The 15802-nt window shown below is 37.6% G+C and overlaps 1 protein-coding gene across 1 annotated transcript in view; it reads left to right on the top strand.

Annotated features, from left to right (window-relative positions):
• The first annotated feature begins 252 nt into the window (after positions 1-252).
• INADL (InaD-like (Drosophila)) overlaps positions 253-15802 on the top strand; it is a 149302-nt gene continuing 133752 nt past the window's right edge. Inside the window, exons 1-9 of the mRNA XM_009883980.1 lie at positions 253-274; positions 357-523; positions 2233-2424; positions 3749-3888; positions 5661-5859; positions 7487-7615; positions 9398-9610; positions 13373-13475; positions 15216-15304. Coding sequence (XP_009882282.1) covers positions 253-274; positions 357-523; positions 2233-2424; positions 3749-3888; positions 5661-5859; positions 7487-7615; positions 9398-9610; positions 13373-13475; positions 15216-15304 — 1254 coding nt within the window. The remainder of the gene's footprint in view (positions 275-356; positions 524-2232; positions 2425-3748; positions 3889-5660; positions 5860-7486; positions 7616-9397; positions 9611-13372; positions 13476-15215; positions 15305-15802) is intronic.

Raw genomic sequence — 15802 nt, 5'->3', positions numbered from 1 at the left:
GGAAAGATTTTTGGGTGTTCTGAGGCTGCTGTGCAACTACCTTTACTGAGAACTTTGTTGAATACCTAGAGTAAACAACAGGGGGTAGTACTATTTTTTATTAAATTTGTTATAGTTAGCTTAGTATTTTATTATTGCATTTATTGACTGTGTATCTGTTAGCATTCCACTTGGATATTTAAATTATTCATTTTTTTTTTTTTTAAAACCTCATCTAGGTTATTCTGAGTAATTCCAAAAATACCCTTCAACATGCCTGAAAATCCTGCTGCAGGTATGTAGTCTGAAAGTGATTACTTTTGTTAAGCAGTGAGAAATGAAGCTCTGTTTCTAACATGTATGACTTTGTGGTGTAGATAAACAGCAGGTGCTGCAGATCCTTGATCGTCTGCAAGCAAAACTGCGTGAGAAGAGAGATTCCCAACATAATGAAAACCTGACTGTTTTGCGTAACACACTCAGGAGCCCTTTGTTTAACCAGATACTGACCCTCCAGCAATCCATCAAGCAACTGAAGGAACAAGTGAGTGTAAAATTACAATTGTTAGTGTGGTGATAACTACAGTCAACTTGGAACTTAAAACAGGGTATGTAGGCGTGTGTTAATGAGGGCGCTCTCATTAATAAGCTGTAACTTGGTGTGAGTGAATATTGGGCTTTTGGGGTTTTTTTGGTCAAGCTAGTATCTACAGCATCACTACTGAAGTGAGAAGTGGTATCGCAACAAAAAGGTCATGGGGCAACGTGCTTTGAAAGGGATGCAGAAGAGGCAGGCGCCGAGAACCGCATCAGTTGAGAAAAGCATCTGCAAAAGGCATCAGCTCTAGTACTTTGAGTTCTGAACACAGTTGGAACTGGGATCCTTTGTTTTTCACAGAAGCTAAATACTGTTTATCAGCTAACTGGCAGCATCATTTCTCCTTAGAAGACATCATCACTTAGTTCCTGCTGCCTTGTACAAGAATGGTTAACCTGTTTTTCAAAATATAATCTAGAAAACCACCCCTGAAGATTTGCTGAGGTCTGATTCAGGCGTACCCAAGTTAGCTTTAAAATGACGTGGCTCCAGCAGTGGAAGGAACTTGTGTGGATTGGTTTATAACTCCAACTGACACTTCGATCTTGTGGACATGGGTATCAATGGTACATCTGCGTCAACAGGTCTCACCGTGCAGTTAGCAGAGTCAGGCATGCAAATTTAAAATCAGAGACTAACTTGGCATACCCTGATCAGCAGTGATCCCTGTCTCTGCGGTTACTGCACCTGCCCAGCTGCAGATTCAGAAGGTGGGGGTCAGGGGAACAAGGCCATCTTGCTGTCATTGCCAAATGTATTGCATGTGTTCCTGCTGGGGTAGCATGGTAGTGGTTGTGCCATTGATTTTCCTTTCTTCCCATGTTCACGAAGGTGCTGTGTCTGCTCCTCTTCCTTCCTTCCAAAGTTTGGATGCATGTCTGCAAGCTATTAAAAATGTATGAAAATGCAAATATATCTAAGATCATGCTTTGTGACTGTGGCATAATAGATTTTATATCCAGAATGTTCCAAATTATCATATCTAGAAATTTTGTTTTTCTTGAAATTCTTCTTAAGCGTGTCCCTCATGAGCAGTTTCATTCAGGATGGGGTTTTTCAGTTTACTGTGTCCCGCTGGGAATATTTCTGCATTTCTTCATTGCCTATTAGGACGAGACATTAAACTGCAAGTTCTAGCAATGATAACATGTTCAATGGTAGTTAGTTTGTACCCTTGGCTCTCTCTGGGGAGGAGATAATACAGACCAGGCCTTTGGCTCCTGAGTGACTAAGTGACTCTTAAAAAATTTGGATTCTTGTGCCAAAATTGTCTAGGTTTGCCTGACAGTTGCGACAGTGCTTCTTTAATGTTGTTGCTTTTGCATGTGTTGTTTCTGGAGTATCAGGGTGAAAAGAGGATAATGGGCACGGGCAGGGAAGCAGAATGAAAGAAATGGAGAAAATGAGTGGAGTAGAAACACAGCTGAAACATTCAGGGAGCTTTTCGTTCTGAAAAACAGTTTAAACTTGGTATGGTAGCTTGGTTATAGCTTGTATCTTAACATTGCCTAATTTATACAGGTGAGTATTTGTGTGAATAGGCTTACATGAACATATGTATGCTTGCTTCTTTGGCAGTCTTCACACAAGACGATATATGTGGAAATCTATTTTGGTTTTAAGAGTTTTTCTACATCTTTGTTCATTTCCAACAGCTTAATTATATGCCCCCTGACCGTTCAGTAGATTTTGATTTTACTAAGAGAGGGCTGCTAGTGTTTGCTGACAAGTCAGTTGCTGCTGGGAGTGTGCATACACCTTGCAGTTCACCTGAACCCAAAGCATCTACCTTCACTCCAAACCTGGGAGTTAATGAATTTAACGCAATCATCCAACAGATGGCAAAGGTAAGGCTCTCAAACTTTTTCTTGCAGGCTTTTGAAGTACATTTTCAAACACACTCTTCTCTTGTGTATCTGGGAGTGTGGTGCCTCCTAGGCAGTAAGAGAGTAGAAGTGCTGAGGATAACTTTTCCCTGTGAAAGACAATGTCAGCACTGGAAGTGGTTTGGTGATGTGGTTTGTTCTTTTTCCTTTGCCAATTTTTTGGTCTTACTTTCTACCAAACACACCAATGTAGAAAAGAAATTCCAGTTGTCAGAAAACTTTTCTGGTATTTGGTGACACTTAATTGCAAAGGGACATTTTCTGCAGAAACTTGTTTTGATGGAGAGACGTTTTATTGAGTACATTTTAAATTCGAAATATACCGACCTTGTTAACATATGAACAGTGCAAATGATTAAAAGAACTGGCATGTAATATTTTATTTAACTCTTCATTTAGTGTGTCTTAACTTTGCCAGACAGATGCTGATTTCATTAACATGTGATGTAGCATGTACCAGATGCTTATGGAAGTTGTACAGGTGCAGACATCCACCAGTGTGGGATTGGCATTTATACCACAAATGTATTGTTCTGTGTTACTTTGAACCATTAATTTAATTGGTTAGTCGTGCCTTTCTCTATTAAGTAACTGTTGCTAATTGACTACCTTAATGTAGCTGTAATATTTTGAGCATAACTCTTCTCATTAGTGTGTCATTAACTCATCAGATAAAAGGTTTAGCAGTAAAGACTGCGCATTATTTTGGATAAAACAGCTGTGATAGCAGTGCATTCTCTAAGTGATATTTCCCAGTAAACAACCCCAGAAATCTTGGATTAGAACTGAAAAGCAGGCAGTCGCAAAAGCAAACTTTTTTTGGAGTTCTGCGTGAACTTGCAGGGAGGGGAAGGAAATTCATTTCTTTATTTAAAGCTGTAATCTTTTGAACGCACACCTAAAAATCAACATTAAAAGCAAGGGGAGCCAGAAGACAAGTAATTTGGTATAGCTGTGCAGCATTTCCAGAAATCCCAAATATATTGCTCTAGACAGCACTTTGTTCGTAGTTTTCATCCAGTTTGGAATTCATCTCATAATGTGAATGAAGTGTGAAAGCAGCTCTTAAATTCCCTGAGGTTTCAGAACCTCAGAGTGCTTGCATATCCAATACTCTGCTATATTAAAAATAATAAATGGAGAAGCTTTTATAGAAATAACATATTCAGTATTTTGCCTTTGTTTAGTCTTAGGAGGAGAATAATTCTCCCAGTGTTCATAAATTTTAAACTAGCTCGTTCTATTGCATTAAAAATTAGTAAATCAATTTTTTCTGTTTTATTAGGGGAGACAAGTAGAATCAATAAAGATTGAAAAGCCTTCTGTTGGAGGTCTTGGATTTAGTGTGGTTGCCCTTAAAAATCACAGCTTGGGAGAAGTTGGTATCTTTGTCAAGGAAGTCCAGCCAGGAAGCATAGCTGACAGGTGAGATCTTTATAATTGTGTTGGAAAATTGCAGTATTTCCATGAAGGGAAAAGTCACGACTTTCATGTTGAAAACTCTTTCAGACTAACATGTTTGTCTGGGTTATCTGGTGGGATATTTTGTTGGTGGTATCTTGAATTCTGGCTTTTCAACTAAATCAACTCATGTTTTGAGGATCAGATTTTCAGATGAGTTTTAAATATCCGAGCCATTCATGAATGGAATTTCCAGAAACCGTGACTCATTTAAGAGAATCTTGAGTACTGATTAAAAAACAAAAGAAAACTCAGAAAAGAATACAAGGAAAATAAAAATTAGCCTCTGTTTGAATTTTTATGTATTGTGTCCCTGAAAGATTTTTTTTTTTCCTCCCCCTTGTTTCTTTATTTATGTGCCTATGACAATACCCTATTTATAGTTGGTTTTACTGTTTGTTTCCTGTGTAAATTTAGATCTAGTCCTCCCAGCAGATCCCTGAACAGATGTCATCATAGAATCAAGGCTTCAGGCAGTTTCTTCCTGTATTGTCTGTGGGTTTTCACCCAACAACAAAAGACAGAGCAATCCTTTAAAAATAAAATGCGATTGTAAAACCACAAGAGTTGGCATGAGACAAATGCAGTACTTGGAATTATGTTTCAAGAAAATGTGTCTAGATTTCAAGTCATTGGTGTCACTTTTTAAATAACACATGTCAGGAAGTGCCAACACAGGATGACAAAAAGAGTGGGGAGAGGTTGGAATGATAATGGCTATGGGCCCACAGAGAACACACCAGAGAACACTTAAAGAAAAGCATATTAGGCTCTTTCAAAGCGGAGACAGATGGACTGATCCGGATGTCAAAGGAGGGTGAATATCTCACTTTAGGATTTGATGACCTGCTGCTCACTTTCTTTGATGAGAGAATCTAAAATATGGTTAGTGCTTGAAGAAAGTGATTTCTGGGAAACATCTTAAACATCGCATGATAAAAAGGAAGTTTAAAATGCGTTAGTTAAGATGTGCAGTTATATTGTTTTGGAGTTTATAAATTTCCCCAGCATGCTTCCCATTTTGCTTCTGAGACGGGATCTCCTGGAGACTTTTTTTGGATTCCTACAGAGCTTTGAAGGCAGTGTCTGTCTGTGTAACAGTTTGGTCTCGTGCTCAGAATGAATATTTAACAAAGGAGATCAGTGATGGTTTCTCTCTTGTCACAAATCTAAATTCATCACTAGGGTGAATTAACTGTGAAATTTATATTAAGGTATAAGTTGAACTGTGTATTGCTCGAAGCAAGTTTGATCCTGTAAATTTTGAGTAAAATATAAATACGCCACTCATCAATCTTTAGATTAAATAATGATACAAAACAACATCCTAGCCTGAGTTGTGGGTACTTAGAGGTAGTATGTAGTGCTAAACATAATGAAGAATAGTTCCTAGTTCATCGTATAACTACAAAACCAGTTTTCATCTGCCCTGTAATTCAATATCATCAAGAAAGAAGGAGGGAATTTGATTGAATTTTGAATAAATGCAAAGGAAAAAAGTTGAGCGGATTTCTGTACCACGATAAAGTTGGAACAAAATGTGGCTGGGCAGTTCAGTACAGTGTGGATTGCACGTAGTTTGTGTTTTGGTGAAGACAGCCTAATAACCAGATTTTTTTCGTATATACATATTTAACCTTGCATAACTGCATTTTGCATGTTCATATTTAAATTACACAAGCCTGTTGTGAAGTCACTATGCTGCATTTTAAACTTTCTTTTAATGTTTTGTTAAGGGATCAAAGACTAAAGGAAAATGACCACATACTGGCCATTAATTGCACCCCATTGGATCAGAACATTTCCCATCAGCACGCTATTGCCCTCCTCCAGCAATCCACGGGATCTCTACATCTGGTTGTTGCTAGGGAGTCAGTTCAAGGAAACAGCAGAACTTCGGCTGTCTTATTAAGTGATATAAATCCACCTGAGACTGTGAGTTCTTGTAATACTGTCAAAATCAGATTTTGAACTAACGCTGGATATTTTTTTGTGGTTCTAAGTGTTTGTGTTAGCAAGCTTTACATATAGGGATTTTTTTCTTTAATCGGATTTTATATGTGATGACATTTCATTTAGACTGATCATGCAATAAGTGTAAGGCTTCTATTGCAAAGCTGCATGAAGTTGTTATAAAATACATCCTGGGTTTTTAGGGGATAGCAGAAGCTTTAGTAGATCAACATATTCTTAGCAGCAGGGTCTGTTCAGCATAGGCTGGGTAAAGCATTTTACGAGTATACCCAGCTGAAAGCTACTTGTGCTCAGCAATTAAAGATGCTCTGATTACATCTTAAAAGAGTGTAAACATAAGCTATCATGAGCACCGCTTGAAATATCCCAACCAATTTAAACTTAAACTGCTCAAAACAAAAAGCCTTGTCTTTATTTATTGTTTGTTTGGTTTTGTCTGTTTTTTTAATCTGCAAATTTCATTGATTGTGGACCCTTTTGTTTTCTTGAACAAGGAGAGATTGTCGCTGAGACACATAATAAGCTAGGGCTGAACTTCCATCTGTGTTCAAACCATATGGTCCAGGTGGCTTCACTGAATTTGGTTGAACTGCACACCTAAATCCAGGGTTTTCAATATTGGAATCTTAATTTATTATGCTAGTCGGTTTTGATGAAAATCTGGTTAAGAGCAGTGCTTTTCCTTATTCTCAGTAATTATTTCCCTCATGATTATTACAGAGCTAGTGAAATCTGAAGGTTTTAGTGGATAATCAATATTGTTTATTGCACTGAAAATTTTAAAGAATTAAACTTTAACTGCTTTTTCATTGAAAGAGCTGCACTGAACAGACTAACAAAATAAAATACAAATATATATCTCTACAGGGGGTCTTTAACTTCTTTTATGATATTTAACTGGCTTTGGCAAAGATTTTCAATATGCTAATAAATCCTTTATTCACAGAAGACTTAAATCTGCCTGCTTTGCTCCATTTTGGTTTCTATGAGATATTAATCTGACAGAAACATTGGCTGGGTTTGGGTTGCTTAACAGCTTTGTTATTTTCAGATTGTCTTGTAGAACATAAGGTCATGGTACAGTGTAGCTTAGAAACATGCTTCCAATTCAGTATGGCAGAATATTGTACTGCGCTATTAATTCAGCATGTACTGGTGGTGTTTAATTTGTGTAAGTAAAATAACAGAAATAAGAATTTGGGCAACACTAAGTGAAAACTAGGCCAGTGCAAGCTCCCTGCCTCTGTTTTTCTCTGTTGTTTGCAGTATTCTTGATTTATGAAAAACTAAAAGGATCGTTTTCATTTTGGCAAGAAAATCTTAAAATTGCTTTTTCTTAGTCAAGCTTTTTCCTAGTATCCTGTTATCCTGAAAGTGAAGGACAAAATGTATGTTTAAAAACAGATGAGAAATCCCACTGTGTATTTATAAGGAAATGAAGCTGACTGAATGAAATCCAACAGATCTCTAGTATGTGGGGTAGAGACAGAAAATTGCTCTGATTGCTTCTCGTCATTCCTGGTACATGTGAAAGTGAGAAATGTTAAAGATCGACTGAAATTAAAATCCATGTTTTTATTAATTGCAGATTCACTGGGGCCACGTTGAAGACATTGAGCTGATTAACGATGGTTCAGGATTAGGCTTTGGAATTGTAGGAGGAAAGTCGAGTGGAGTAGTTGTAAGAACAATTGTTCCTGGGGGATTAGCAGATCGGGTAATTTGTTATATTATGTCACTTCTTGTTTGATTGTGAAGTATAATTAACTGGTTTTGACAATCTTAAAGTAAACTAATATACTTAAACAAAAGGAAGCTGATAGCATCAAAGTCTGAATGCCAACATATACTTTATAAATAAGTATGTTGAAGGTATGATTGAGGAAAAAGTCAGCACCTGATATGAATTAAGTTGTTTCTCAGACACGCTTTGGCTTTTATAACATTGTTGAACATGCAGAAATTCTGAAAAGTTGTCTAACCTTCTAATATTTTCAATACTTTTGATATTTTCAGCCTTTGGTAAGTCTGGGGGAGGACAAATACTCTTAATGGATTTCCACATCCTCTGTAGAGTTTGGCACATTTTGCAACATCTATAGGGACAAACTCTCTAAATGAAGTCTCAGGCAAGAGAACCTGCCCTACTGAAGTAATTGCATTGCAAGATTCAGTTTATAGATTGAAAATGTCTAAATAATAAATTCTTTTTAGTGGGATTCATTTTAAAGGGATTTTGATCCCTGCCTTGCAGTCTGACCAGTTCAAGGAGACACTTAGGATAGATGCAAAGCCTTTTGATATCTTTTAAAGTTCACAGGTACAGTTTGTAGCCCTTGATTGTTAATCTTGAAAGACTCAGTGCTAAACATTGGTACATTGCAGGAGTAGAGCACGTGCAATAGCAAAACAGATTTGGATTTTTAATGTGAATTTGGTCATGACAAGTTACAATATTTGACATCTGGAACCCATGCAGACAAGATCTGGTAACATACAAAAGAGAGGCTGAGGTACTTCCTCTAGTATAGGATGGAAATGAAAACTGGAGATTCGGAGAGCTTTACTGGAAAATGTTGGCTTTTGCTTGACTGCCTCCCTCTGAACCTGTCATGTATAAATGAGTATTTTTTTAATTATTGTGTAACACCTGTTTTGCTGTAAGGAATAGAGTGTTTTGGCTACAAATGAAGCCTGTAAGTTAAGAACTCACCACATCATTCTCAGCTGAATGAGACATCATTAAGAACATGTGAAATAATGAGCACATATACATGTTAAAATTGGATGAGTTTGCAAATGAGTTTGAGTTAGTTCTGGGAATAACTCCGCTATGATTGCTGTATGAATCAATGCAGCTAAGGTGGTGGAGCTGTGCTGATCAATACCAGCTGAGGATTTGGTCCTATGAATGCTTGCTTATAATAGAAATGATGATGTAGGTCATGAATCATAATTATCATGTAAAAAAACGGTTTGTGTGGAGTCTTTGTTACCTTCAGTGGATTTACTCGCTTGAGTTGGAGCTAGTCATATGAGAAAAGAATTGCCAGGCTAATATAGAAGTATTAGGAAAAACTCTAAAAAGTCCTAAATCAAAATGCTGTGCTTTTTATTCTGAACCATATCCAATGAGGAGTATTCTATGAAACAGCAATACAGACCAACCTGTGAGATTATAAAACATTGTTGCTGTCTGTTTTCTTTCACATGAAGAAAGTAAACGCTTTTTTAGAAATGGTACTATTCAACTTGTGTGTCTTACTCAGATTTGGAGAGGTTGATTTACCACCGTTAACTACTGGAGAAAAAACAGTGCATGGTTGTGCAAATGCTTCCTTGATTTTAGTATGTTGCTGTGATGGTCAATGTGATGGTATTTTCTCACGTTGGCTCTTGTGGCCATGAAGATGCCTGTACCAAGTTTCAATTTTGTAATGGAAGAGATATTTTATGTATAGACTGGCAACATTTTTTGCAATTTTATTTGTGTTTGAAGGATGGGAGGCTCCGGACAGGAGATCACATCTTACAGATTGGAGGGACCAATGTGCAAGGAATGACCAGTGAACAGGTTGCCCAAGTGCTGAGAAACTGTGGGAATTCTGTTAGGATGATCGTTGCAAGAGACCCGAAGTGTGACATTGTGGAGACTCCACCAGCTCCTGTGAGTTGGCCAGTCAGTACATTACCTTCCTTTCAAAATGGAAATGTAAGTATCTGGTATTAATTTGTGATATTTTTAGGTATGTTTGTGGCTTGTGATCAGAAAGGAGGAGGAGAACAGAGTGTTCTTGAGGCCTAAAGTGCTTCTCCTCTTTTGAGTTTCCAGATACCATGTGCGTGTATTTAAGTGGTCATTATTACAACCCTGCCTTCTATAATTTTTACTTCTTTCCTGTGTGTTATTAATAACTATAATCTTGGGATTGGAATGACCAGCTTTACAGAATTTACTTCAGAGTGGGTAATTTAATTACTAAGACCATAAATGTTATCGATAAATGGTACTTTTAGTTCTCCTTCTTAGCTCATTACATTTTTGCTAATCAATCATTTGTAAGTGGATTTAAAACTTGACTGTGAATTTCCCTAGTCTGAAATCCAGAGCGCCATGGCCACACCAGAATTATTCAGCACAATCATCTTTTTATGAAACATAAGTGTGATGTTTTCATAGTCTACGCTACTGTCTGTGATAGGAAATATATCTAAAAATTTTGAAACTTGTTTTAGCAAATCTTATCATGGTCATATCAAAGTCTCTTGTTTTTGAAGTCATTCTCTTCAGTTTTGAGTAATTAAAATCAACAAATGCTACACTAAGTGTACAGTAGGTCTCGAAACATAAACAAAGCTGTGCTTGTGTACCATCTGCTACTACTGTGCTGCTTAGATTTAGGTGTAGAATCTGAGTAGCCTTTTCTTTCTTGTCTAGTTTCTTGAATATGAGTGAAGAGTGCTATTTTTTATATTTTATTTTTTTTTTGAAGCACCATTTTTAAAGGTCAGGCTAGCAGTCATACTGTTACAAGCTCACCTGCTCGCTTATTGAGCATAGTCACTGCAAAGGCACCCATTAGCTTTGTGTCTTGCATCTCTCTGGAAGACTACTGGGGCTGAAGCTGTCGGTAAAGTATTTTGGGCCCTTCTCAAGCACCTCTTCTCAGAAGAGGGATTGGTGGAGTAGGAAGCGTGAGAGGTGGGAGAGGGTAATCTGTGTACATAAAGTTGGAGTCTTAAAAGCAGGCTTGTCTAATACTCTGAAAAAAGACTTTCCTAGAGAATCAGAAGCGCTTCTTTTCTGGCTGTATCATATTTTCCAAGACCCATATTAGGAAAAAATAACATGGTCCTAGTTTTGTTTCCGCTACAAAGTACTGTTTTTCTCTCTTCTCTTCCTCAGAGGTGGGTCTGTTTGTCACTAATTGACCCTGAGCTTTGTAGATGCCGCAGCTTTTCTAAAATGTTATTGTTTCTGGATGTCTTTTCAGTGTCCTCTTTATTCCTGCTATGTAGTTTAGAGGGGAAAAAAATATGTTGCAATTTCATCTACTTTCTGAATGTATCTATTGTTTTCTGAACAAAATAGTGCCTTCATATTTAGATTTGAAGAAACTCCTCTTTCTGGTGTTAAGAGAGATTTGCTGAAGTCAAGAATAGTGGCTAATCTGAATGTATTTATTCATTTAATGATGATTTTAATGGTCTATCTTTCGGTTTGTGTCTCCTTTACAACAGAACGTTTTCCTATAATCTAATTTCTCTCTGGTTTCTGAGTAGTTTCACTAGCTGTGAGCTTTGGAATAGAAAATATTTTCCTTTTTTGCAAACCAGCAGAAAGGCATTTTTAATATATGGTTAGTTTTTTCAGTTTTATATTAATATTTTATTTCCTTTAAATTTCCTGTAGTGGAGAACAACTGAAACTACTTATGTCTGTCCCTGGACACAAGAAAACAGTCATATTATCTGTACTGTCCAAGATACTGACAGCAATGTTAGCAGCAGACTTGTGCTGACTGCATTTAGGACTCTCTACTTTGATTTTTCCAGACTCCACTTCTAATGTTTTGCATTCTACCAGTAACATTACTTAGAGAAAATTTCTGTAGCATCAGAGCACTGACTATGAAGGGCTTTCAACTGACAAAATAGCAGGACTCTCAAGGCCATAGCTCCATTTCAGATGTTGCTATAGGCTTGTTTACTGTTTTGGTTCCCTCTCCTAAAGACAAGTGACAGAGCATCAAAACTTATCTTCATCTCCATCAGCGTCTTATGGAGCAAGAGAGTTGGAAAGCATTTAATGAGCTTAATGAGTTGACTAGTGGAGGGACATGTGTGTGATAAGGAAGGAGATAGCTGTCCATCGATTTCTCTTTCGGTGAAAAGTGAAATAGGTACGGCCGTAACTTCATCCTGCTTTTAATACAGGTCTTTCCAAAGCTGATACTTGGCAAGCATTTGATTGAACTTCTCTTTTGTTCACTCTCTTAAGAAATGTTTTCCAATTTCCCGGGCCGTTTTTTGCTGTTGGCAGTGACAGTATCCCTCTTGATTTCATGACTTTAACAGACCTTGCTCTGATCATCGTCTTCTTTTTGATCTCATTCTCATTGGGCTGTATCCGGTTACTGAAAACAAACAACTTTATGTATTTTAATTCATCCCTTGCGATCCCGGATCTATGTGCTAGATTGTTTTTCTCTTTGGTATCACCAATGTCTTTAGTATGTCCTGTTTGACCTCTGTCTTGCAGTTTTGATTTTTACTTGTCAGGGTAGAGCTGCAGAGACACACTGAGGCCAGCTTTGTGGGGACCTTTTTCCATATACTTGTCCAGCACAAGCTCAGGTCATGTTGTAATCTTAGCTAGTGGCTTTTATGGGGTTTTTTTGGTAATTGTAGTAAGCAGAGGGGTTCAGAGAACAGGTCGTGTTATGTGCTTCCCTTTTCAAGTATTGTTTGTTATAAGAAGTCATCTTATCAGTTGAACAAAAAAGCATTTACAAATGAATACTCTCCCTTCCCCTTTAGGTCTTAAAAATAATTTTAATTGAATGCAAACTAATGAGTCTTTTGCTTGCCATTGCCTTAGACGACTGGGAGGCTTCCAGTGCTCTTTGCAGTTTGGTGGCATTCAAATCTGAACAGGATCATATCAAACCTATTAAGATGATGTGTGTAAGATTGACTGTTGGAATGGTTTTGTGGTTTGAGATCTAGCGTAAAACCCAAACAAAAAGCTCAAACACTTACCTAGTCTCGAGTATTTGCTTTTAAGTAGGCAACTGCTTCTGTAGCAGAGATGTGCCTACTATGTGTACACGTGGTTTCTTTCATTTCAGGGCATTGAACCTGTTTGTTTCGAGATCCCTTTCCTGCTGCCCTCACTTCCTTAGTAGGTGATAACATGAAGAGATAAGCATCATTTTTTCTCACAGAAATGTGCGATGTGATAACACTGTGTATTTATACCAGGTGGTTTTTGCTTCTTAAAACTGTCCAGTAGAAAGAGCTCACACAAGTGGATTCTTTCCACTGTTTATCAGGACTAACATATGAAAGGGAAAGAAGAAATTCTGAGGGCATTCAGGGTTTCTGTTGTCTCGTGGGATTGACTGGGAAGTTTGTTGTTACCAAGTGGCAGTGGAATCCAAAGGGAAATGGCCCTCAAGCAGTCTAACAAAAACCTTTTTTACCATAAAATATAAATATTATACCTCTGACAGGTAAGTGGGGAAAGTATTAGGAAAGAATTTAAAAAAGCAACTAATGACTTTGGGTGACACCTTATTTTCAGCAAATCTCAGGTATATCTTTTTTGCAAATATGATCCCTCCTAAAATAGGAAAATCAAAATCGCTGCTCACTTCTGAAGATCTTAATTAACCTGCAATATTGTAATGGTACTGGCAAATTATGAGTTTGGTTTTTTTTTTTTTTTTACTGTCTTGTGCTTTATTTATAGGATGATACCAACCTTTTTGATACCTATGATGTTGAACTTATAAAAAAGAATGGACAAAGCCTGGGGATAACAATTGTTGGATATGCTGGCACATGTGATGTAGGTGAGTTCCACAGGATTTAGTAAACTCTAGGACAGGCTTCTCAAATAGGGCTTGTTTGAAACAGCGTAACTTACAAAATCTGTGAAGAAGCTACTTGGACAACTTGCTGCAAAGTGAAATTCAGCCACAAAATTTTTTGAAGAGTTGTAACCAGCTTGGAAAAAAAAATTCCCACTTGGCTGCTGGACTGTGAATTTTACATGCTTATGTTGTTACTGTGCAAGGCATTAAACTGTAACAGACAGTTCCTGCACGTACAGACTCTAACACAGGTTCCTGTCCACACTGTTCCTCGTTTTGCCCCTGCAGTATATAGCACAATTCAGATAGTGCATTTTAAGAAGAATTTCAAAAACAGAGTATTGGATGTCTCTGGTTTGCCTGAACTTTTGAATGGCATTGGCATCTTCAGCACGTGCAAAAGAGCTCAACACGCAAGTTTCATTTGCTTAATGAATTGTAGGGGTTAGAGTTGAAATGATCAGTCAGATTAACTAGTCCATCCCTCTGCCAGGCGGGAGATGCAGAGAATCTTAGCTGTGCATGATGTGTATGCCACCTTCACAAGATGATGTACTTGTCTTTGGCAGATGGCTGCTTGAGAGTCTAAACTCGGGGAACAGATTAAAATACCTGTGCTGGGATATAGGGACATGGAGTTAGGTTGGGTTTTCTTTTGTTCCTAAATCCTCTTTAAATTAGAGCTGTTAACTCATCTTTCAAATATTGGTTCCGCAAATTATAATATATTTAAAACTGACTCAGCTGAATATCTGGTTTTACGCAAAGGGGTAGTGCTTTTTATCCCCTCCCCTTCCTCGTGCGAATCAAGAAAGTATTCTGGGAATGTGGTGCAGGAGTGGTTCCCAGGAGATCCTCTTGTGTTGCTGGTGAGGAAACCCAGACCAGTGCAGTGAGCATTGGGAAATGGGTTGGGGAGGAGCACGGGTCAGGCAATGGGAAACGGTGGGTTTGAAGCACTGGTAGAGGGGTTTTGCTGAGCGTGGACAAACCTGTTGGGCAGGTGTCTGAGGAAGGTTCGTGCTCAGAAAAGGATGGATGAAGTGTCAAGATTCACTAGAATTAAAGATCAGCATCTCATATTTTGCAGGAGTTTCTGGAAAGGAAGGGTTACTGTTTCAACTGATTGGGTTTTTTACTGTTCTTTTTGTTTTTATTTCCTCGTTCTAATTAGAAGTTAGAATTAATAATCAAACATGAAACATGACAAAGGACAGTTTTTCTGATTTCCATGTTTTTCTTTTTTTTTTTTTTTTAGAAAAATCCTTTTTCATTAAGATTTAAAGTGCTAAATTCTTTAGCTGTAAGATGATTGAAGTCCTGATCAAAGTACTTAAGCACATACTTTCATATTTTACTTTTAGCTTAGGTAGTCCTATTGAAATCAAGTGCAGCATGGATTTAAGTGATTGGGGTTTAAAGCCTGGGTAAGCACAAGGATCAGTCCATGGAGGAGGTGGCCTTTTGTGAGCCATTTTAAGGAAAAAAATTTGAGGTCAGTGTACAGGCGGTTGTGTCAGTGCCGTTTTTTCCATCGGAGATCCTCAGTCATTCTCTGTCAAGCTGTGTGAGTGGTCACATGCAAATGTTGGTGGTTTGGAGAATCATAACTTTGTGGACAGAATTGTGTGAAAAAGGCTGTAATTAAAAGTCTTGATAACAAAAGAAACAAATTGGGTTAATGTAGTGACTTGTTTCTGTTCCTCCCTCTGCCAACAGAACCTTCAGGGATTTTCGTGAAAAATGTAATACCTGGTAGTGCTGCTGACCACAACGGCCAAATTCACGTTCATGACAAAATTGTTGCTGTAAGTAAAAAAAAGTCTGCTTATATACTGTTGTAGAACTAATACTTCATTACACATCTCGGTGTTAAAAGAACAATGTATGAAGGACTTTCTAAAATTAATTAAACCTTCTCTGCTTTGCAGAGGAAGTAATCTGGTGTTTCGTATTTGTTTAGGTAGTTTTGTAAAGGAAATGGGCTTTGGCTTGCTGTGGTTAAAATATTCAAAGAAGTAGTAAATAGTAGTTAACTATGAAAGAGGCAAGCATTTGGATTAAAATGTTTCAGAGTGGAGAATCTTGGCTTTTGGCCTGAAGTAACGTTGAGCAGCATTAGCTTCTATTTGAATTGAATGGGGTTTGAGGATGGTTAAGATTTTGCAAGATGTGGCACACTGTTTATGGTCCTTAATGACTGTGTAGCATAGTGTGGATACAATCAAAATGTTAATAGTCACAATTCAGGTTTAAAAACCCAAGCTTTATATGTAGAAAAATTAAAAACCATTGAATAACAGTGA

The sequence above is a fragment of the Charadrius vociferus genome, unplaced genomic scaffold (assembly GCF_000708025.1).
Source record: "Charadrius vociferus isolate BGI_N301 unplaced genomic scaffold, ASM70802v2 scaffold423, whole genome shotgun sequence".
Lineage (NCBI taxonomy): Eukaryota > Metazoa > Chordata > Aves > Charadriiformes > Charadriidae > Charadrius > Charadrius vociferus.
The sequence above is the reverse complement of the archived record's forward strand: the minus strand, read 5'-3'. Positions and strand labels throughout refer to the sequence as shown.